At 37.4% G+C, this 25,748-nt stretch overlaps 1 protein-coding gene across 7 annotated transcripts in view; it reads left to right on the plus strand.

Moving 5' to 3' along the window:
* LOC126473174 (dnaJ homolog subfamily B member 6-like) overlaps positions 1–2,694 on the plus strand; it is a 331,554-nt gene extending 328,860 nt beyond the window's left edge. For all 7 annotated transcript variants that reach the window (XM_050100058.1, XM_050100060.1, XM_050100056.1 and 4 more), the window contains one exon: positions 1,005–2,694. In XM_050100058.1, coding sequence (XP_049956015.1) covers positions 1,005–1,104 — 100 coding nt within the window. In that variant the 3' untranslated portion in view covers positions 1,105–2,694. The remainder of the gene's footprint in view (positions 1–1,004) is intronic.
* The last annotated feature ends 23,054 nt before the right edge of the window (positions 2,695–25,748 follow it).

Here is a 25,748-nt window from a genome sequence, read left to right on the forward strand (position 1 = left end):
TTCTGTCCAAGTCCCATAAGAGTTCGGAGAATAAGTGTGCATCCGCACAGGAGGAGGAGGTCATGGCCGGTATTGTCAGGATTATATATTTAAATGGATATGGTGTCTGTTCTTTTGACACAATATCCATATAAGTATAATCAGAGAGGAGGTGGTAACATCTAGGAAGGTGGCACACTGGGTTGAGGAGGACTACGTCAAGCAGATGGGAGAGAAGGTGTTGAGGTTGTGAAGGAACAAAATGGGTGTCCTGGCCCTGAGTCCAGATCATGAAGATATTGCCAGTGAACCTGAACCATACTAGCCTAGTGTTCAGGTCTTCATGAAAATTTTTGAAAGGTTATTGTTAAGTCTTACAAATTTTAGGGGAGTCAAATTTTTATTCTGATATTGAATTACTAGAAATTCCTTATATCTATCGGTACACTTATTTTGTCAATCAGAAAAGTTTGTGTAATTCATCATTCCAAGGGTAAAAGAAGACATTAAGAAGTACAAATCTTAAAGCACTTTCAATCACATTGTCTTGTCCCACTCATGAAATATAACAAAAGTACAGAATTCAGGAAAAGTATGTGTCTTTTCAGTTAAATGAGATGAAGACTAAGAAAACCTATTTTTAGGGGAATAAGATAATTATAATACTTAAAATCACAGTGCAAATAAGAAGTGAAACTTGAGGTTTGTTTCAGAAAATTTACTCAAGGTTTAGCTTGATGATTATACTCAACAAAAGTTTCTAATAAAAAGCAACCTTGTGTTACCATGCAGAAGACAATATATTTACCATTTATTTAGAATTGAATCTGTTCTTTGTTGTTTCAGCAATAGTCTTTGATCCAGGTTCCTTTATTCACATCTCAAAAAGCTATTTTTTGTTAAGTGGCTGCACATAATATTTCTGGACTTCATTATTCGATTTAACACATGATAATTTATATCAACTGCAATTTAATTAATTTATGATAAACACATAAATGCAGGTAATTTTGTTTTGCTTCTAGGATTGTAGAAAATGGAAGAGAGACTGTCATGGTGTATGAAAATGACACCCTAACTTCAAAGACTGTCAATGGTGTTCCTCAGGCACTCACGCAGAGTTGAAGTGGTGGAACCTGAACTGAGTGAAATGTGATGGACTGATAAATTTACAAGTTAAAATTATTTGATGGTGGTATAAGACAGATAGAACTATTGATGAGTTTATGTGAAATAAATACTTATCCATCTACACATCAATTTCTGAATGAACAAGTGACTGACATGAAACTTGCCATTTTGGAGTTTCCAAACTCACTTTTAAACAGACTCTTCTTGTTGTGGATTCTTGAGGCAAATGTGTGGCATTGTATTTCTGTCTACCATTATTTTCCCCTTTGATTCATTTCTGTAGCGTAAAAGTATATGATCTTCGTACTGTTTCTAACTCTATTCAGTGGTAAGTTTCATCAGTAGTAAAAAGAATTGATGACCGATAAAAATTTTTTGTTCACTTGAGTCACATTGTAGTTTTGCACATGTGCTATTATGAACAAACTGTATAAATTATTGTTGTAATCTGTGGATTCTCAAATAAGTGGTATCATTATTGTAACATTAAAGAAGCCTTGAAACTGATTCTTGTCTTTGTGATTGTGAACTGGCACAGAATATAACAAGCACACAACATTCTAATACCACCAGAAGAAAGAAAGTAGCAGAGTAAATTCTTCACAGGACATGAACAGGTGGGCTGAACTATGATTAGATTAAATATGTACAGAAAAAATGTTCGACATTTTGGATGTAAAATGGCTTATCTCAAGCTTGTTAAAGTTGTTGTTACTGTATTATAATTTCGTGTGCTGTTAAATATCCTTGTCACTGTTGATTGGCATTATAGCTATTATGTAAAGAACTTATCAGTGTTTCATAAAATGTTAGATGTACTACATTTGTGTAATCTGTGTGCATACCACACTTCTCCTCCCACTCATGCCATTGCTTGATAGTTTCTTGCAAATGACATGATAGCTGTTTTAATATTATAAAAATCTGCCAGCATTCATATTAGCATTGTAAATATCATTTGTTGTCTGAGAATGTATTAAAATAATTGGGTATTTCGTATACAACATTCCTCTGCAATCTGTGCCATTTTCTAAATTTAGGATCAACTGCTCAATTTTTGAGTGACTTCCTGAGAGGACTACACTGCTTCTCTTCATGTTTTAAGGCAAATGTGAGCCATATTGATTTACTGGAGATCACAAATGACAGTACATGAAGTAAGAAAGAATGAAGTAATATTGTCAGTGAACAAAAGACTTCTTAGTTTAACTCATTGAAGCTTCAAGATATTTTCATCTAGCTTACTTAAACATAATTGTTGAATTCTGCACTCTGTGATTTAATGATTATGATCTTAGTTATAATGCAGTATGAATTGTGAGAGTTTGAGTTCATTAACGTTATTCAGTTAAGAGAGAATGTTCCTGTTTTTTGATTGTTTACCAGAGGCAGTTCCTGAGAAACCAGGAATAGTGTTTTGTATTTTGTAAAATGAATTTTAAGTACTTAAGGTGAAACTTGGCCAGAGTGAATGTCATATTTAATGTAGAAACATTACCCTACGCTTGGGTGGATGGCGATATTTCTTTTTAATTTTGTGCGTTGTATTATGTAAGAGTAAAAATAAACAATGTTTAGTAACAATACCGGTCTCCTTTCTCCAACAATTGTGCACTAAATGGATCTTTACAGATATTTTTTTTTTAAGTACAGATATTGCAGAATGGTGCTGTGTCCTCCATTGTAAGAATGTTTAGGAAAATGTATCCTTCTTTGTTAACAGCCAAGTTCTTAACAGCCATTACAATTCTTGCAGATTCGTAAAGAAAATTCAGAGAGCTGTTTCGAGATAGTAAATGATCACACAACAAATACTGAATAAATGTCAAAGATTATTTCTGCTTTTTTACAAAGACATACAAACTGTGATTGACATTACAGGACCAGCCCTATATTTTCTTTTAATAGAACTTTACAAAGGTTGGGTTGTCCATGTTGACTGAACAGGGTGGAAAAATGGTAAGAAATTGTAATCTCAGAAACAAATAGGAGTAATCGATAAACTATAATTGCCATTAGCTTCTTAATACATAGTTACTGTTAGAAAAGGCGACAAATGGTGCGTAATGGCAATGTAGAGTAACATGATAGGAAGGAAGGTGTTTATGCGTGTTTTTGAAAAATCTATGCTTATTAGTAATCACACATCAAATTCGTGTGTCTTTTTTCTAAGTTCCTGCTGCAAGTAGATCGTCTGATGTGTGGCAGGCATTCATAGTGAGTTTTAATCCAAAATTTTGTAATTGGGAAGAGTATTTGCAATGTGAAATCCACCAGCAGCCCGCGGAATACGCAGACATGGTTAAACTGTGGGAGTTCGCTTAAATGACTTGAATTGCTGAAGAATAAAAGCAGAAAAGCATTTGCATCCACAGGGTTACTCTGCAATTCGCAGTTCAGTGCCTCGCAGAAAGTTCATTGAACCGAACCACCTTTATTCTGGTCTCTTATTTTATATGATGATTATTTCTCACTATATAGGTGGGTGCGAACAGAGTATTTTCTCACTCTGAGGAGAAAGTTCGTGATTAGTTTCATGAGGTCGTCCTGCTGCAGAAGGGGGGGGGTGGGAACTGCCACCCCATGATAATACAAAATGAGCTGCCTTTCTTTGAGCTGTCTATATGTCCTCTGTCAATACTACCTGATGTGAATCCCACATTGCACAGCAGTATTCCAGAAGAGGGCGAACACACCAAACGTAAGCAGTCTCTTTGGTAAACCTGTTCCATTTTCTAAGTGTTCTGCCAAAAAATTGCAGTCTTTGGTTTGCCTTCCCCACAACATTATCTGTGTGATCGATCCAATTTAAGTTGTTCGTAACTGTGATCCCTATAGCCTTCAGATTTGTGTGATTTATTGTGTAACTGAAATTTAGTAGGTTCTTCTTTAGTGCTCATGTAGATGGGCACATGATTTAGAGTCAATTGCCACCTTTTGCACCGTACAGTTGTCTTGTCTAAATCATTCTGCAATTCATTTTGATCATCTGATGGCTTTACATGACAGTAAATAACACATCATCTGCAGACAATCTGAGGACTGCTCCTAAATTGCTTATGTCGATCAGAAACAGCAAAGGCTCTACAGCACTTCCTTGAGGAATGCCATGTATTACTTTGGTTTTACTCAATAACTTTCTGTCAGTTATTAAGAACTTTAACCTTTCTGACAGGAAATCGCGAATCCAGTCACACTTCTAGATGGTACTCCATAGGCATGCAATTTAATTGGAAGTCTCGTGTGAAGAACAATGTCAAAAGCCTTCTGGAAATCTAGAAATATGGAATCAAGTTGATGTCCCCTGTCAGTACCACTCATCAGTTCGCGAGAATTTCAATAGGTTCCACAATGAAACATTGTCTCAAAATATGGTAGAAAACCCAGAGAGATTCTGGTCACATGTAAAGTACACCAGTGGCGAAAAACAGTCGATACCGTCACTGTGCGATAGCGATGGAAGTATTACTGATGATGGTGCCACTAAAGCGGAGTTACTAAACACAGTTTTCTGTAATTCCTTCATGAAAGAAGATGAAGTAAATATTCCAGAATTCGAAACCAGAACAGCTGTTAGCACGAGTGACATAAAAGTAGATATCTTAGGTGTTGCGAAACAACTCAAATCACTTAAGAAAGGCATGTCTTCCGGTCCAGATGGTCTACCAATCAGGTTCCTTTCAGAGTATACAGACACAACCGCTCACTTGACGAAAGGTCTGTTCCTAAAGACTGGAAAGTAAAACAGGTCACACCAATATTCAAGAAAGGAAATAGGAGTAACCTATTGAATTACAGACCCATATCACTGACCTCAATTTGCAGTAGGATTTTCTAACATATACTGTATTCAGACATTATGAATCACCTTGAAGAAAATGAATTATTGATACATAATCAACACGAATTCATAAAATACCATTCTTGTGCAACACAGCTAGCTCTTTATTCCCATGACAAGGGATCTCAGATCGATTCCTTATTCCTAGAATTCCGTTCCTCACAAGCACCTGCTAATCAAATTGCGTGCATATGGAGTATCGTCTCGATTGTGTGACTGGATTTGTGATTTCCTCTTAGAGAGGTGACAGTTTGTAGTGATGGACGGTAAATCATTGAGTAGAACAGAAGTGATATCTGGCATTTCGCAAGGTAGTGTCATAGGCCCTCTGCTATTACTGATTCACATAAATGACCTAGGTGATAATCTGAGTAGCCCCCTTAGGTTGTTTGCTGTAATTTATCGTCTAGTAAAATCATCAGACGATCAATTCCAATTAGAAAATGATCCTGAGAGAATTTCTGTATGGTGCGAAAAGTGGCAATTGGCACAAAACAAGAAATGTGAGAGGTCATCCACATAGCTACTAAAAGAAATCCAATAAATTTTGGGTATACGATAAATTGCACAAATCTAAGGACTGTCAATTCGACTAAATACCTAGGAATTACAGTTACAAGCAACCTAAATTGGAAAGACCACATAGATAATATTGTGGGGAAGGCGAAACAAAGACTGCGCTTTGTTGGCAGAACAGGACGGAGCAGAGAAGTTTTGGAGACACTTTTAATAAAAAAAAGACAAGTTTTGGAAAGACCTTTGATTTGCAGCAACATATACGCTGCAGCAGCTAGGAAATTATCACTCAACTGATGATGAAAAGAACAAGCTGGGATTCACCTTTGACAATGGAGAGTGGACCACAGGTACATTAAATTCAGTAGAAAAAGATTACTATTGAAACATTTAACTTTCATTCTTCTTTGGAGAAGAGAGAGAGTTTTATCATCACTGTTGTGTACACTTTCAGAGTTGAATTAATGGGTACAGCTGGGGGTATAGACTGATGGGGTGGAAGAGCATGGATTAGGAACTTGGAAATATCTCCTAGTGCTACATATAAACTTACTGCTGTCTTGCATGTGGAGGAGGAGGAATGAGCCGAAGTGAAGGAACTACGTGATAAATCAAACAAAAAGTGAACTAGTGAGGGAGAAACAAAATGTCAGAAGAATGTAAAAAAAAAAAAAAAAAAAAAAAAGGGGGGGGGGAGAGAGAGAGAGAGAGAAATTCAAAGAGTTTGATGGAAGTGAGTGAAAAGGGTTGAGAGGCTAGAGAGGAGGAATTAAGAGGTTCAAACTGTAGAGGCTACACTGAGGTGACAAAAGCCATGGGATAGCAATTCCACGTATACAGATGGTGGTACTATAGCGTACACAAGGTGTAGAACAGCAATACATTGGCAGAGCTGTTATGTCTCCTCTGGTGAGTCATGTGAAAAGGTTTCCAACATGATTATGGCTGCACAATGGGAATTAATAGACTTTACATGCAGAATGGTAGTTGGAGCTAGACGCGTGAAACATTCCCTTCTGGAAATTAGTATAGAATTCAATATTCAGAGATCCAGAGTGTCGAGTGTGCTGAGAATACCAATTTTCAGGCGTTCCCTCTCACCACTGACAACACAGTGACCAAGGGCCTTCATGTAACGACCGAGAACCTTGGTGTTCGTGTAAGAGTTGTCAGTGCTAGCAGATAAGTAGCATTGTGTGAAATAACCACAGAAATCAATGTGGGAGGTACAAAGAATGTATCCACTAGGACAGTGTGGTGAAATTTGGCGTTTGTCCTGTGGCAGCAGACGATTGATTTAAGTGCCTCTGCTAGCAGCATGAATCACATGCAGTGCCTCTCCTGGCTCGCTGAAAACAATGGCCAGGTCAGATGATTCGCAATTTCAATTGGTAAAGAGCTGATGGTAGGGTCTGAGTGTGGCACAGACCCCACAAAGCCATGGACCCCAGTTCTCAACAAGACACTGTGCATACTGGTGTTAGCTCCATAAAGGTATGGGTTGCATTTACATGGAATGGACAGGGTACCCTGGTCCAAGTGAGCCTTAATTGACTGGAAATGGCTAGGCTCGGTTACTTTTTTAGACCATTTGCAGCCATTCATGGATTTCATGTTCCCAAACAATGATGGAATTTTTATGGAGTACTGTGTGCCCTGTCAGTGAGACACGGTTGTTCACAATTGGTCTGAAGAACATTCTGCACAATTCGAGCGAATGTTGTGGGAACCCAGATTGACCGACATGAATCCCATATAACATTTATGCGACATAATTGAGAGGTCAGGTCATGCATATCATCTTGCACTGGCATCACTTTAGCAATTATGACCTGCTATAGAGGCAGCATGGCTCAGTATTTTTGCAGACTTCCAATGGCTTGTTGAGTTCGTGCATCATAGAGTTGCTGCACTGCAATGGGCGAAAGGGGATCTGAATGATATTAGGAGGTATCCCATGACCTTTGTCACTTCAGTGTGCAGGACCATGAGGTTCACTGGACAGTCAGTGCCTTATTGAAGAGTTAAGAGATGATTGGCAGTATCCACATGATGGGTTATAAACCAGCTGTTGTAATCCATTTTGTTTGTTACTAGGTGCTTATTCCACAGTCCACAATTGAATAGTTTGCTTTGCCTTAGTGATTGATTGCGGCTGTTTATCGATTTGTGTGAACAGCTGATTGGTTACCCACATCTGCATAAAATGCTGCATGCTAATTAAAGTGGTATTGGTTAATGGCTTGAAGTTTTCAGAAATTATATTGTTTCATGGTCCCTGTTAAAATATTAGTATAGTAAGTACAGGGTAAGTGCCTGAGACAATTTTTCATGTGCGTCATTTGAAGGGATGGAGTTATGGAGAAGGAATGGTGTAAGGCAGGACAAAGACATCTCACAGATTTACCTGGCAGCAGAATATCACTTTCAAAAGGTATTTGCCGTTAGATTTTTTTTCTATAAAGATCACAATTGAGAATAGTTTATGCTCTGTTAGAGGATATCGTGGGGCTCTTAAGAGTAAGGGATAGTTCTGTCATTGCAGACTGTTGTGTAGTGATAAACTGTTTTTTCCTGTAGTTGCCAACTATTGCGTCATCGTCTTTGTTGTTTGCAGAGTGATAGTTGCTGTAAGACAAGGTGATCCACTCTCTCCATTGCTATTCAGCTGTTATTTTCTTTACTGCATAGACTTGATGTTAAGAAAGTGAATAATTGCTGCAGACGAGTAATTTTTATATACATTCATTAAAACATTGAAGTTTTTAAAATGCAAACAATATTTTCAATATTAAATTTCTTTGGCATGTTCATGGGAATTTTCACGGTCTGATACACTATCTCAAAATGGAAGATAAACTGGTGAGGCAGTGGCAGATATTATGTACTGTGAATTTCACAGTTTCGATGCTGCGAAGTCTCTTAGTTTTGCAGCATAATCTTTACATTTACTATTTAGTATTTCTATGTTCATGATCTAGTAGTTCCTGATGCCTTGTTTTATTTGCACAACACGTATGCTGTTGAAATGTGTGATTTTCTAACATACACTGCTGATCCGATATGTAAATATGACTGGTGCATCTTATTTTTCCTCTACCACAGAAATGTCTCTGGCACTAGATAAATAAGAGTGCTGTGGTACCAACAGTGCTAGATGTTATCTGCAGACCCTAGCAATGAAGCGCATAACATAGGTTAAATATTGTCAACTTTGCTCTGTCCCGAATATGAATTTGAAAATAAAACTAAGTTTCTTTATGATGTACATTTTCTGCCATGTTCTGTATGGTATACAGTGTCGCCAGACTCTGTCTGAAAAGCTTGTAAGGGTGTTGCAGGGAAGCTTGTACTGTGAAATAATTGTTAAGAAAAAAATTCAACATGTTGCACCATTTCAGAGTTGTTTTGCATTGAAGTTAGCCAAACTGGTCATTGTGAACACAAATTCAAGCACCTGCATGTGCTAAAATGCAGTAATAGGGTGACAGGGAAGATTTGTGGGTCTGTGAGTTATCACTTGCTCAGATGCTCATTGACAGTTAAAATGAGTCATTTTAGGAAGTCATAAATTTAAGCTAGTTGAGCAAAAGCAGTGTTTGTTCAGTTTGAGGAAACCAATTGAAGAATAAGTTTGGGAACACTTGTCTCTGGCAGCCTGCTTGAATTTATGCAAGCAATGACCTGATTAGCTAGCTTCAGTTATGCCGTATGGCTAGGGCCTTCCGCCGGGTAGACGGTCTGTCTGGTGCAAGTCTTTCGAGTTGATGCTACTTCGGCGACTTGTGTGTCAATGGGGATGAAATGATGATGATAAGGACAACACAACACCCAGTCCCTGAGCAGAGGAAACCTCCGACTCAGCCGGGAACCGAACCCGGGCCATTAGGTATGACATTCCGTCGCGTTGACCACTCAGCTACCAGGGGCGGACGCTTCAGTTATAAATAACTTGGAAATGGTGCAACATATCAAATTTATTTCTTAACAATTATTTCTCAGCACAATCTCCCGTGCAACACCCTTACAAGCTTTTCAGACTGTTTCTCCCCATCCTGTATAAGCAAAAGACCCTTTGGATTCTGCACTTTCTGTGTACATAACAGTATACATGAAGACATATCTGTGTCTTATTCAGGACTACCAAGATTTTACGGCAAAATTCCCTGAAGTGGAAGATGGTAACTCTGCAGTGGACAGTACTTGCGAGAAATCACTAGTTAGCAAATGGCATCTCACTTGTGACTTTTTGTATCTGATTACAATTGTTTTAGTGAGGTGTAAGCTAAGTGATCTTTGACCTAATGACATTTTACAGACAGAAGTATTTCTTCATTTTCTGAAGCAATCCATCATTGCTTGCTTTGCATGTTTCAAACAAGTGTACTTCCAGTAAAACGTCAGTCATTAATACCTTGAAATTTGTTCTGTGATGAAAGATACACACCACTTCTGATTCCTTTTCACAAACATAAATAAAATAATTGTGCAGCAGAAACCTGTAAAAAAAACATTGTTCTCTGACAAGTTGTACTGTTTGACTACATTTTGTATCCACATGCTGGTGAGATTCATATTTTCTAATGTTTGAGTAGTGTAACTTTTCTAATGTTGTCACATCATAACTGCACTTATGTCCAAATCCAACCTCAGGTCATCAATGAAATAAAACATTCACCACGGAATGTGCATTTATGAAGAACAAATACTCAAGTTTTCATTGAAACTGATAGGTCTTTGTGCATAGATATGAAGTCGTATTATGACTTTTGTTAAATGAATTATCTTTCTATCTCATGAAAATCTAATTTTGTTTTTACAAATTAGGACACTGATAATGCTAAATGATTTTTGTCTATAAAAAATATTTTTCTTTTCAATTACATTCTGAGAATCAGGTTACTGATTCTACTACTGGTAGAGACCATTGTTTACACCGATTGGAATTGCTTGTCAGTACATATGTCACACTGCCAGATACCTATATTGTAAGAAAATGACCTTTCAGTGCAGAATGAGTGGCAGCTGCAACCATTTGCATTTAAAATGTGCTGTGGTCCGTCATCTTAACCATTATTTATTTATTTATTTATTGTAGATTTCTTATTACAATTTAACATGGAATAATTTTATACTTGCCAAACAGTGTCAGACACTGAAGACAATCTTCATGAATATTTAATGTCTGTTGAGGTGTGAGAGACCTGTCATTTCCAGGGTCATTACACAGTAATAATGTAATTATGATTATTTAGTTAGTTATCCTAATGACCTTCATTTCTGTGCAATACCTTCACAGCAGTGAAAAGGCTCTGATATGCAATTATCAAAATGTACAACACACAATGAAGAGTAATGCAACCTATGAGATACCACAGTGGCTTCTCTCTGAGTTCATAAAATGGCCACAACAGTGCATGTCAAATTAGTTGCACTAGCTATTAATAATTTTTACACTGTATGGCTTAAATATAGTGGTATGTGATACCACTTTGGGGCTGTGGTAATTGTAGTCAGATAATTGTTGTAAGGGACAGTCAAATGAAAATGAGACAGACCACACAACATGTGCAGTGGCAGACAAAGGTAACATAAGTAGACGAGTGTGTGTAGAAGTGTTCTCTACTAGGAGTTAGAAAGGCACAGTGTGCCATTTGTGTGTTAGCTTTACTTGACATGGTGTCGGGGAGTTCCGTGTACATCCAACATCACTAAGGAGATGGAAAAGGGCAACTGTGAGGCATCGTGCAGTTTTGACTGTGGAAGGTGTCAGAGGCTGAAATCATGCCCAAATGTCTGCCATGTATGGCAGACACAGAATGTCACGTGCACTTGGGTTTGTGCAGGCTAAACAATTTCAGGAAGTTCGATTGTCATTGAAAGTTGGCTGGCAGTCGGGAGAGGTTCATCAGGTTGTTACCACTTATGTTATTGATGCAGTCAATGCTGCCATCAGAAATAACCAATGGTGGATGGTGGAAGACATTTGGCTCATAATGGGCATCAGTCGTCGCTCACGTTATTGTGACAGAGGAGGAAAATCTGCGCATAAGGGGATCCCCATAGCCTGACGGAGGACCAAAATTTGAACATAATGTAGACATTACTGCAGCACCTGAATAGTATCATGATGAATATTGTTTCCTGTCCTGTATTGTCATGGAAAATGAAATGGGGTGTCATCATTTTGAGCCAAAGAGCAAGCGCCAGAGCCAACAATGGAAGCACATGGATTCGTGACCACTGAAAAAGTCCAAAGCTTTGAACACCAGCTCCATGAATGTCAGGACCTTTTTCTTTGACCCCAAGGGCATGCTGCTCATTGACTTCCTGGGACATGGCACCACAATAACGCTCACTTGTACTTGGACACTTTGCAGAAGTTTTCTGTTGAAGGCCCATGTGTAGCCAAAGCTGTTTAGACTACACTGGAGAGATGTTGCTGACAAGGTCTAACGCACCCTCCATACAGTTCCAATCTCTCCTTATGTTATTTCCATGTTTTTGGAGCCATGAAGAAAGACATTTGTTGCTGTCAATTTGGTTTGGCTGGAGATGTGCAAGCCGGAGTACAATCATGGTTCCGTAGGCAGCAGCAAACATTTTTCCATGAAGGGATTGATCACCTTGTCTCACAGCAGGATAAATGTGTTAACAGTTTAATGATAATTACTTCTGAAATTATAAAGTTTATTCGATTTTTTTTCCATCTGTCTTGTTTTTGTTTGACTGTTCCTTATATTTTTATTACAAGATGTGCTGAGTAATTGTGTTATCATTAAAACTTTCCTTAATTTGGGATTTAGTATTATCTCTAGTTCAAGACATAATTAGTGCTATGCTCTCCTTTATTTGTTGTCTAAAACACATTAGAACAAATCACTAATTATAAATTGTTTTAGTTGGATGAAAAGATTATACTAGTTCTTTTGAAGTTAAAAAAAAAGAGTTATGTAGTGTTGAATAGGAACAGCTCTGTAATATGAGACTAGCTGCCCAAGTAATATCTCTGCTTCAGAGCTATCAATGCATGCTAGCAGTGCATAGTCAGTTGCACAAAAGGAATAATTTCATTATTTAAAAAATATAAAAAACTTCAAATTGTATTTTAAAATTAATATGCATCTGACTCTCTTGTAATTGCCTGACCTACAACTGTTTTTGAGTCATTCAAGAATGAGAACCAGCATAGAGACATTTAAAGAGTTAATATGGTAGGTAATATTAATTACCTTTACTATGATAAGTAGCAGGCACAGGATAATGGAACAATGTTTTCTTTTTATTTGCCAAAAGCAGTGCACTAGTTGGCATGAGATTTAGTCAGATTAGCATCTGACTAGTCAATTTTCCAATCTAAGCTTATTCAGAGATAGCCTTACTTGGCACCACCATTTTTCAACCTACTATACAAAATACACTTTTCACTCTTCATGTGTTGCCTTCCACCGATTGTCTAAAATCTCCCAATTTGAGTCTACACAACATTCTGACAATCCAATTCGAACACCATGTCTGGCTGAATTAAAACATACTCCTTTATTGTCCTCCAGTGTATTTTATAAATATATATACGATATTGTACATTACCATTCCTGTGGCTGGCTCCGACTTCATACTCTAGATAAAAACTGACATCGATCATTCTTCTAAGGACAGAAGTGTGTCCTTTGATTCTTTGCTGTTAGTGGTGGGATGTTAAAGAGTGACATCTCTGAGGCTTGGCAGCGTCTGTGATCTATGTTGTCTCTTTTAGATGGCTCTGCTGTTGCTCCAGCTCTCTTGCCCAGCATATGATACATGCAACATGATAACCACAGCTACAGCTAATATAGATCATAAGACATAAAATTGTCTTTTGCACAGTTTTTTGCAAATAAATAAACAAACTAATTAGCAGTTCAGCAATGTGAGTGGTGGACATGTGGGGAAAAAGGAACACTCACTAAAATAAGGAGAACAAATTACTATCTAGCTGTTGTTGTTGGATAAGCCCAGTATACCATCACTGTGCCGCTCACACATTGTATCCAGTGAAACTATACACAAATACACGGGGTTGTGTTGGCCAGCTCTTAATCAGTAAACGTACACAGACTGCTGTGTATCATTCTTAATGTGGAACTAATGCTGCCGGGTGAACAAACCTTCAAGAGAACTGAACAGTACTCATTGCAAGCATGAGGGTGAAGAGCAAAATGGTGATTACTGCTGTCAAGAGAATTGTCCTGAGTGAATAGAGTGCTATACAGGAACAAAGATAATTGTGCTGTAACCAGTTTGCATTGTGTTGTCAACAACACTTCACAGTGCTGTAATCAGTTGCAAAAGTTTTGAAATGATCAAGTGATTAGTTGTAAATAATGTAAAAAAAATAAAAAGATCTATTATGCATTTTTAAAAAGATAAATATGAGTAAGAAATTGGACCAACTTCAATCACTTTGTAACAAGCCACCAAAGACTTTGGGCCCCTAATAAAAGCCTCTGAAATTTTGTCTTGTCAAGTTTGGTTTCACACTTAACATAATTTGAAGTAAAGATGCACTGCACTTGTTTCAGACCAACAAAGTGACTGAGTGTTACAGCAAAATTGAAGTTTTTGGTGCAATTACCAGATATGCCTACTTCTGGCTAAAAATGAGATTTTATTACCATTGCATAGTTCGAAAATTACTCCAAGTGGTGCAAGAATGAGACCTGTCCACAGGGCCAGTTCAGAAGAACAACAAGAATTGGACTTGTCCACATCCAGTGTTTGGGTAACAGACAGAAATGTCCAGGGTTTGCTTTGTGATAGCACCAAATGTTGGTCAGATTCTGGTACGTGAATTACATCTAAGTAGTTCACTGTGATTGATGTTACACAAGATCAATGTTTAGACTTATTGTTCTACCCAAAAAGATGTTTCAGCCTAACATTAATAGTGCCGATAATAAGTCACCTAAGTACAGGTTCTTTGAGTACACTACTACAAGCAAGCATGTAGTTCTCTGCAGTGCATCACAACTTATCATGATTTCATCATTCAGAGAGCCTCAACTACATTGGCTTTTCATGAGGGAAAACTTTATGAAGTGCCTCTGCAAGTTAAATCTGAGAAATGTGAAGATGTTGTGAAGCTTGTCGAGCAGTATGTGTTAGCCTCAGACATGGAATTTTATACTTAGGTGGTCTGCAATGGGACTGTTACGGATGCTAGATGCAATTCATCAGAAAGAGAACAACTGTACTTCTGTAAGTGCATTTTTTTAATTCTGTGAGACTCCTCATCATATTCAGAACTTGTAAAGTGGTAATAATTGTTGTTTCTTTAGTTACTTGGTTATTTTTTCTTTTTTGACGTCATATTCAAAAAACGAAGTTGTTTAGTGCAAGAGCAAGACAACTCTGACTTTTTAAAGTTCAATAAATATCATAATAAATCTTCGTTTGATGATGTAATATGTTCTAAATATATGTTGGTAGCCTAAATAAAGATTAGAAAAACACAAGACCAATTAACGAAGTGTTATAGTTTCTGAACAACTTTTCGCCTTGACTCGAAAGTATGTCAAGAAGTCATATGTACATATTACACCAGTGCCTTCAGTTGAGTATGGAACACAATGGTGACATTATTTATGTTAGAGGTGCAGTGTAGTTTTTGCAACAACAGCTGCACCATTCATGCTAATTTCATTACCACATTTCCTGTTAACTTATAATATTGACTTCACTTTAGAGTATCATAATAATCTTATCTATTTTTGCATTCTTTCACTGGCAGCTCAGCTATTCTATTTCCAAAGTGCACAACAAAAATTAATCACAACCGCAAAATTGCCAGGTGCAACCTCTGTGTGCAACTAACTGTGGTGATTGACACCTAAGGCAGCAAAGTGATGTGAGACCAGTGATCAACACACAGGATGTAATCATGCTCATTTCTTGATTCTGAGAGGTGTAAAAGAGACTACAGGCACAAAGGCAAAATCCCTAGTTGTTCTTGGAACCAGAGAGGTACTTTTTAATTATTATTTTTAGGTTAGAGCTGGGTTTCAGATAAGTAGCCTTGCAAACATCAGAAGAGAACAGGACTACAATATATCTAACAGTTCCTTGAAAAGTAAAGCTACTGGTAGTTTTTTTTTTTATTAGAACGTTAGGGTATTAAAAAGTAAGACAGATGAGCTTCCATGTGTATGAGATGTTGAAAAATATGAGGAGACAGATGTTCTGTGCCTGTCTGAACAGCCTAAAAACACAGGGATACACAAATTAATATTGAAAAATGGGAGAGATTTCAATCTGTCAGTGCACATGATGGTGCTATTATGCTTAATTTGTATGACTATGTTGTGACTGATAGTTACAACTGCAAGTATTTTTAATATCTATTTCTGGATGTAGCAGCTTAAGTAGGATCAAGTGGTTCAACTGAAAAATCGAGAGACTGTCACAAGTGCCATCCCATGAATTTAAGCCATTTGAAATGTCACTAATATCCTCCACTCATGTTAATGGACTCATAAAAGTTCTCAAAAACAAAAGCCATATGATACTGATGGAATTTCAAACAAAATTCTGACCTCCCTCCCTATCCATCCATCCCATCCTGTATCCATATGTATCTAGCTCTAAATGTGAAAAAAATGGAAGTTAATGGGGATGAGTAGGACAAACAAAAGTGTAATGTTCAGTTACAGTATTACTAGTGTCATTACAATATCTTGATGTAATGTTGTAAAGCGATATAAAATGGAACAAGCATGTGAGAGCTGTGGTGGGGAAGGCAAATGATCAACTTCAGTTTATTAGGAGAATTTTAGAGTGATTCACTTGCAAGGGAAACAGCATATAGGACACTGTTGCAACCTATTCTTGAGTACTGCTCGAGTGTTTGGGATCGTACTTGGTCAGATTGAAGGAAGACATTGAAGCTATTCAGAGGCACACTGTTAGATTTTTTACCGGAAGGTTTGAACAGTATTTAGGTGTTATGGAGATGCTTTGGGGACTCAGATGGGAATCCCTGGAGGGAAGGGGATGTCGTTTTTGAGGAACACTATTGAGAAAATTTAGAGAACCGGCATTTGAAGCTGATTGCCAAACGATTTCACTGCTGCCAACTTACATTGCCTGTAAGGACCACAAAGATAAGATTTGAGAAATTAGGGCTCATAGGAGGCATATAGACAGTGTTTTTCCCTTGATCTTTTTACGAGTGGAACAGGAAAGGAACTGACTAGTAGTAGTATTGGGCACCCTCTGCCGTGCATCATTTGATGGCCTTCGGACAATCTATGTAGGTGTGAGTTATGCGTCAGAGCTGATCTCTGCAAATGAGACTGATGAGGAGGAAGGAGTGTCATAGTGCAGAATTTTACAGTTGGTTTTCATCTAAAGTTTGGGGGTGCGGGAGCAAACTTACTAAAAAGTGAAATGGCTGAGTGGTAAAATTGGAATATGATGGAGTGTTTTGTAATTCAATGTCAATATCCTTTTAACATCATCATGTTCCTGTCCAAAGTCTACAAGAAAATTTGTGTACTTGTTCTACAGAACAAGCACCCTGATACATTATTGCACTTTTGCTGTTTTAATAATGGTCCTTGAAGATAGACTATTTTAATGGGAGGAACAGTATGGAGGGATAAAAGCCCTAGCTCTTATAAACCACATATCACTTGAAACCTGCAAAAAGCTACAGAAAATGTAGAGTAATGATGTCTTACACAATGACACAATGTTTGGTAGTGATTCCAGCTGGAAATTTAAAGAGTTACTCAACTAATGTTAATGAACTAGTGTTTGCTTTGAAGCAGTTTTCACATGCTGTAGTTTATGACTACACACTCTGTCATTGTGTTAAACAGTTAAGACAAGGAGAAGGCATTTTCTATCAAGAGTAATGGTGAATCAGGATTCACTATAAGAGAGATCATTCACTATAAGAGAGATCATACACATAGAGAACATTGAATGTAATGTGGACAGAGGTTGATGGTGAAATAATAGGTCATAAAATGGTAAAGGAAATAGTGCAAAAGAAGCACCTCAAGTAACGATTTATATCTGCATCTACATGCATACACCAATCCTCCATACTGTGTGGGGCTAGGTGAGACAGCGTGTGAGCAACATTTAGCCACTTTTCTATTTCATTTTTTGATAACAACACAGCACGAATAACTGTTGGTACACTTCCAGACTAAATTAACCTAATTTTGACATAATGCAACCTATCTGTGAAAGGAAATAATTTGTTTGCTGACTTGTCTAGAAATGTTCACCCTGGAATTTTAAAATTAAGTTATTCACAGTGTCTTTCCTACAGGATCTCCCTCTGTAATTTTTTGACACTTATTATGCTCTCGTATTGAGTAAACAATAGTGGGATAGAGGGTATTTCTGGTAACACTATTCATGGTCAAGGATGTTGCAAGAGAAGTGTGACTGTCAGTAAGCTCCAGTTTTTCTGATTTTTCTCCATTATGGTCATTTCAGAAACATATGTGAGAGGAAATAATATGTTGCATGACACGTGTCTAGTGTCTAGTAGCACTTGCCACAGGAGTTTGTTGATCATCTCCATAACTCTCTCGCACTTACTAAATGAATCCTTGACAAAACACTGCACGTTGTCCATCTTTTCCATTAATACAACCAGGTAAAGGTACCAGAGTGATGCACAATACTCAAGAATTTGCTGAACGGGTGTTTTGTAAACCACTTGTTTTGTGCAAGAAATTATTCTTTCTTAAGATTCTTCCAGTGAATCTCAGTCTGTGAACTTTGTTTTTCTGCAAGTAGTTCCATAAGCTCACTCCAATTTAGGTTATTTTGCATAGTTGCTGCCAAATGTTTTACGACTGTTAGTGTTTTCAATGATTTGTCACGGAGAGTGTAATCGAAAAGTAGTATACCTCGTTGGCTATTTGTACATGGTACAATTTATTTATCTTCAGGGTCAACTGCCTGTCCTGAAAGCAATCATCTGTCTTCTGTAGGTCTTCCTGCAATCTGCTACAGTGTACTGACACTGCGAGCTTCCTATAGATAACAGTATTGATCACAAACAGTGTCACACAGCTTCTGAAATTTTCTCATTAATCATTTATATATAATATAATCAGCAATTATGTTTTAAGTCCTCTTCGTGAGATTAGTTTCATATATATATCGACTTAGCACTGTTAAGAACAAGATGTTGTATTCTACCTGCTAGGAAGTCTGAATCCAGTCACAAATCTTGTCCAATATTTAGCAAGCTCTTATTTTGTTCACTAAACGACAATGCAGAGTTGCACTGAATGTCTCGCTGAAGTCAAGGAACACAGCATCAATCAGTGCAGTTGTCTATAGCACTATGAATCTCGTGGACAAACAGGACAAGATGAGTTTCACAAGAGATGTATTTGCACAACCAATGGTGGTATTTATAGAGGAGATTTTTTTTTCAATTGAAAAGTTGGTGTATAAGTATTAATTGTATTCCATGATTCTGCAATAGATTGACATCAGTGACATAGTTCTGTAATTGTGTGCATCTGCTTCATGACCATTCATGAAAACAGGGATGACTGCACTTTTTTCCAGGACATTGCTTCAGGAACCTATGATAAACAGCTGCTAAAAGAAGAGCATGCTCTTTTGCATGATCTTTATAGAACGTCACTAATATCTCATACAGTTTAGTTGCCTTTCCACCATACTGCAGCTTTGGTCAATTATCTATTCCATGATCTCTTCTCACATTATCTGCTATTCAGTGTTCATGTGATGACTGACAAGAAGACCTACACTACCGTTTTCTGGAGTGAGACAGTTTCAATCTTCTCTCTGTGGTCTTCCATTTTAGTGCAAGCATAATGATTGCTAATGCTAATGAGTAGATAATTTCGATCCATTTACTGACTGTATGTAAGACTGAAGCTTCCTAGAATTTTTGGTCAGAGTGTTCGACAACATTTTACTTTGAATTCAGTAAATACTTATGGATTTGCTGTCCTCTTGGTCATTTTGGCTTTGTTCTGTGTGGTTTATATATATATATATATATATATATATATATATATATATATATATATATATTTTTTTTTTTTTTTTTTATGAGAGTCCTTTTGATTTTGAAGTAACTTTCTAACATGACTATTGAACCATGTTGGTCCTTTCTCATTACCCACAACTTCCCACACCACATAGTTGCCTATGGTGTGTTGCTTATTGCTTTTTTAATCCATTTGTGCTTCTCATCTTTGCCCACAGTCCTCAATATTTGATGTCTATTTCTCAGACATTCTGCAATTTGTTTCCTGTAAACCTTGCTAAGCAAAAATAGTTTCCTACTTTTCTCAACATTCCTCGTAATTCCTGTAGTCCTTAATGCTATACATGGTGGATCCATATTATAGACTGTGAATATTAGATTAGATTTACTTTCATTCCAATTGATCCGTAGTGAGGAGAGCCTCCAGGATGTGGAACATGTCAGAAGATCAACAATACATGACAAATATTTACAACTAAAACAAATAAGCTAATGTACCATTCCACAGGTCCCAAGTGGAATGATCGTCATTTTTTAATGAACACTATATGAAAGAGTCGTTTTACAAATACTAATGCACTGAATTTAAAATAAAAAAGCTTTTGATTTATTTATAAGGTAATAAACATGTAATACAACTACTATAATACTTATTTACAATGAACACATTACTGCACTGAAATTGTGCAGAAGTTATATTGTACGTATATACAAATCAGTTGGTTTTACTGAGAAATTCATCAATGGAGTAGAAGGAGTTGGCCACCAATAAATCCTTTAAGCTTCTCTTAAACTGAATTTCATTAGTTGTTAAGCTTTTTATAGCTGCTGGCAAGTTATTGAAAATGTGTGTTCTTGAATAATGCACACCTTTTTGTACAAGACTAAGTGACTTTAAATCCTTGTGAAGATTATTCTTATTTCTAGTATTGATTCCATGAATTGAGCTGTTGGTTTGAAAAAGTGATATATTTTTAATGACAAATTTCATTAAGGAATAAATATATTGGGAAGCAGTAGTTAGTATCCCTAGTTCCCTAAACAGGCTTCTGCAAGATGTTCTTGAGTTCACACCACATATAACTCTTACTGCACGTTTTTGTGCCCGGAAAAATTTAGCTTGGCTTGATGAATTACCCCAAAAAATAATCCCATATGACATTATGGAATGAAAGTAAGCATAGTACGCCAGCTTTTTCATTTTTATATCCCCTATGTCTGACAAAATTCACATTGCAAACAGAGATTTGTTAAGACGCTTCAGCAGTTCTGTGGTGTGCTCCTCCCAGTTGAATTTATTGTCAAGCTGTAATCCCAAGAATTTAACACTGTCGACTTCTTCTATCTTCTTGTCATCGTATGTTAGACATATACTCGTGGGACACCCCTTACAAGTTCTGAACTGCATGTAGTGTGTTTTTTCAAAGTTTAGTGACAAAGAATTGGCTAGGAACCAGTGATTAATGTCCACAAATATTTTATTGGCTGATTTTTCTAAGACTACACTTGATTTGCTATTTATTGCAATGTTTGTATCATCAGCAAACAAAACGAACTTGGCATCTGGTAATGTTACTGATGAAAGGTCATTGATATACACAAGAAGAAGTAAGGGCCCTAAAATGGAACCTTGTGGGACCCCACATGTAATTAGTTCCCAGTTGGATGATGCCTGATAGCTTGATACATGTCTCTTTCCTAATAACACCCTTTGTTTCCTGCCAGAGATATAAGATTTGAACCATGTAGCAGCATTTCCTGTTACACTATAATATTCTAATTTACTTAAAAGGATATTGTGATTTACACAGTCAAATGCCTTTGACAGATCACAAAATATACCAGTTGCCTGCAATTTTTTGTCTAATGAATGAAGCACATTTTCACTGTAAGTGTAGATAGCCTTCTCAATATCAGAACCTTTTAGAAATCCAAACTGTGATTTTGACAGTATGTTGTTTGAGATAAGATGGTTATAAAGCCGACTGTACATTACTTTTTCGAAAATTTTTTGGAATGCTGGCAACAGTGAAATTGGAAGGAAATTTGATGCTATTTCTTTATCTCCCTTCTTAAACAGTGGCTTAACTTCAGCATATTTCAGCCATTCAGGAAATATTCCACTGATAAATGACTGGTTACACAGATAGCTTAATATGTTACTTAGCTCAGAATCACGTTCTTTAATTAACTTTGTTGATATTTCATCATACCCACTAGATGTTTTTGATTTTAAAGATTTTATGATGGACATTATTTCTGTTGTGGTAGTGAGGGTCAAATTCATATAATGGAAGTTACTTGAAATGTCTGGTCTGAGGTATTCCATAGCAACATCTATCGAACCTGACAACCCCATCTTTTCAGTAACAGTTATAAAATGTTTGTTAAAAAGTTCTGCAACACTACACACATCTGCCACCAATGTATCATTTACTCTTAATGCTATTTGTTCCTCTTCATGTCTGGTTCTACCGGTCTCCTCCTTCACTATATCCCATATTGTCTTTATTTTGTTATCTGATATCACTATCTTTTCCTTGTAATACTTTTCGATCTACCAGTAGTCATAAGATCACTACACTCTTTGTGATTCTGTCATCTGTTGGATGCACATGCTTAGAATCCTGCATATTTTAATCTTTGATACATTTCCTACCCACTGGTAGGCCTCAGAAAAGATATCACTGATTCTATAACTCAGAATGCCCCTGTTGTCTACCTTGTCAATCCATGTTTCCTTTCATTGAAAGTATCTCTGGTGCACTAGTTATAACATATGTAAAATAAAATGTAAGTACACCACAGTTAAAATGAACAGGAGCTTAACTTTATCTAAGATAAAGAAGAAACTTTCGGTCTTGTTGCTGGAGTACTATTATGTTAAGATAAAGGCTGTGCAGGTTATTCAAGAAAGAAACATCCTGCCAGTATCAAAAGCATTAGCAAAAGCATACGGGAAAGGAGTGGCTGTCAGGTTCCGTCACTCACATGAAATCATTTATGGGAACCTCAACACTGAAAGTGGTTGAATAGGGGTCAAATCTACTTTCTCTTTCTTTGTGAAGGACATTTATTTTGCAGACTAACCACCACTCATCATACGTGAATGACACAGATAGAATTAGTACTACATCTCTTCCTGATTCCTTTTATACTGGTATCACATGACATATTGCATTATTTGAATATGAAATGACAAACTGCTGCATAAGGCAGCAACCGGTTTCATGTTCAGAAAACGTAAACCCAAAGTTCTAAATACTGTGATCACTCTGAAAGTGTCAGTTGTATTTGCCGAGTGAAACACAATTGAATTACAATACCAGTAGCAGAAATTACAATAGTTCCATTTGGAAAAATGAAGTTGTTACTGATATCTCTGAAATTAATTAAGCTATGAAAAGAGACTGTATGTAATTAAATGTACAAGCACTTTCTCACCTGTCTGAATATTCACTGACAGAAATAACTGCAACACCAAAAGATAATTAATGTAGGATAGTGACATTTCGGGAATACATTTGTCCAGGGAACATATGTAAGTGATTAACACTGCAAGATCACAAGATAATGTAACCATTAGAAACACATTGCAAATGTGAAATGCTGATAGATTAATAACTGGTGTAACTGCCAGAATGTTGAATGCGAGCATGCAAAAATTCATGCACTGACTTGCACAGGTGCCGGATGTCAGTTTGTGGGATGGAGCTCAATGCCTGTTCCACTTGATTGGTCAATACACGGATTGGGGGTGAGAGACAGAAAAGCCGACGAGAGGGGTTGGGTTGTTTTGGGGGAGGAGACCAAACAGCAAGGTCATCTGTCTCAACCATTTCGGCATTTGCCTGGAGCGATTTAGGGAAATCACGGAAAACCTGAATTAGGATGGCCGGATGCGGGATTGAACCGTCGTTCTCCCGAATGCGAGTCCAGTGTGCTAATCACTGCGCCACCTCGCTAGGTACAGGGATGGTTATGCTGTTTGTGGATGACCCTGGAGCTGTTGTCCGATGTTGCCCCATATGTGCTCAATTGGAAACAGATCTGGTGATCAAGCAGGCCAAGGCAATATGTCAATTCTCTGTAGAGCATGTGTGGTTACAACAGCGGTATATGGGCGAGTGGTATCCTGTGGGAAAGCACTCCCTGGAATGCTGTTCATGAATGGCAGCATAAAAGGTCGAGTCACAGACTTATGAACGAAGTTGCAGTCATGGTATATGCGATTAACACGGTATCGCTCCTGCTGTCATACAAAATCGCCCCGCAGATTACAACTCAAGGTGTAGGTCCATTGTGTCTAGCACGCAGACAGGCTATCAACTGGCCTCTTCTAACCACCGCACGGCCATCACTGCCACCGAGGTAGAGCCAGTTTTCATCAGAGAACACAATTGACCTCCACCCTGCGCTTCAATGAACTCTCGCTTGGCACCACTGAAGTCGCAAATGACGGTGGTCAGTGGAATGAGGTGTCTGGCTCGGAGCTGCTCAAATTGCTGCTTCAAATGTGCCTGAGCCATACATGACCCTGTATAAAGCTAAACTGGACAGGTGCATTCCACAGAGGTTCTGCACGTATTGTGATCCTTCGTGTACCTGCCTATATGTGGGGCTCAACAAAGTGCCCAAACAAACATTGCTACTGTGCGTCATGCTATTTTGCACATAAAGTGTCACCACCACAGGCCACCTATGGGTTCGTCCTAGGGCCTCCATTCTGTGACGTAAAATATTTCAAATACCTTACAACAAAAAGCTTGGATATATTAATGATATTGTGCTGCTAACTAAACCCATTACAATTACAAGAAAAAAGTTTGGAGCTCTGTGGAACGAGGCGAAAAAACAGTGCAGATCGAATTAACTTTCATTTGCACTACGCAAGTCTACATGTAGAATGTTAGAAAGACGAAATCTGGTAATCAAGATTACTGTGATGGATCGTTTCCTGTATGATTCAGTAATAAGGACGTCAATATGTGCTTGGATGAATGACTGAATTCCTCTCCTCATATAAACGCAGCATACTCGAAAATATTGACCAAGATGAGTCAAATTCTTAGTGTTACACAGTAAAGGCATGGCACACCACTGACAACTATACTTGTCTAATCACTGGTGTCCACAAATTTTCAGTCGCTTTCTTTATTCGCTTGTAGATATGCTGCTGTAATCATTATGTTTCTTATTATTAATGGAAACACAGGCATCTCCAAGACGCATGAGGGAGCAATTGATCCCTCGTTGGACTATGAAGTACAGACTTTTTTTTTCCTTAAATTTAGGACCTTCCCAAGGGGTGACGAGGTAGGCCCCTGGCAATGGCGCAGTCCAGAGAGGGTGCTGAACCTAACTGAAAAAGAAAAAAACGAGGAAGAAAGATGGTTTAGTAATGAACCGAGAGAGATAAGTGAGCTCTCCTGTCTCTTGTGTTCGTTTCTTATGCTTACAAGAAGAAGCTATTTCCTCGGCTCGTGACTATAAAAGCACGCTGTTGTCAAAGTGATGGAAACAACTGAATTAAAACAGTTGATTCAGTCGGTTGATGGAAAACAACCGAATGATTAGATTGCAGCTTAAGGTATCGGTTGAATTATTAATTTATTTTTTTGAGTGAAACCACACTGTGGAGAGCATCAGATTGAAAACAACCGATTAGTCTATTGCAGCTTCGCATATTGATTTGACTATTCATTCTATCTTTTGAGTGAAACAAGTTTTTGAGAGCAATGGACTAAAAGTAGTCGACGCATCAGACACATTCAGCCGTAAGCGGAAGCATTCTGTAGTTTTGACATCGTTAAACCATTAGTGTTGACTGCACCCTGTTATCGCCTGTCGTCACTATTGCTGTCTTTCCAATATTTGCATTTTACTGAGTGTTAATAAGTAGCATTTAGGTCAATTATTATTTCATTCTTGTGAATAGCGAACTTCATGCATGGATTGTGTTGTAGAAAATCTCATTGGCGTGGGAATGGAATAAATCATATTAATGGATAAAAAAGTTGTCCTCAAGATAAATTCAATATGATATATGAAACTAAAATATTTCCGACAAGTGACATTATAAACTTAAAAAGCAAGTGATAATGTCATCAACCAATTAAAATCAGTTATAAAAATACAGTGATGGAAAAAATCGCAACACCAAAAAATAATTAATGTAGAGTAATGAAATTTTGGTAATACATTTGTCTAGGTAACATAATTTTGTACATGATTAACATTTCAAGATCA

This window comes from Schistocerca serialis, chromosome 4, assembly GCF_023864345.2.
Source record: "Schistocerca serialis cubense isolate TAMUIC-IGC-003099 chromosome 4, iqSchSeri2.2, whole genome shotgun sequence".
NCBI classification, from domain to species: Eukaryota; Metazoa; Arthropoda; class Insecta; order Orthoptera; family Acrididae; genus Schistocerca; species Schistocerca serialis.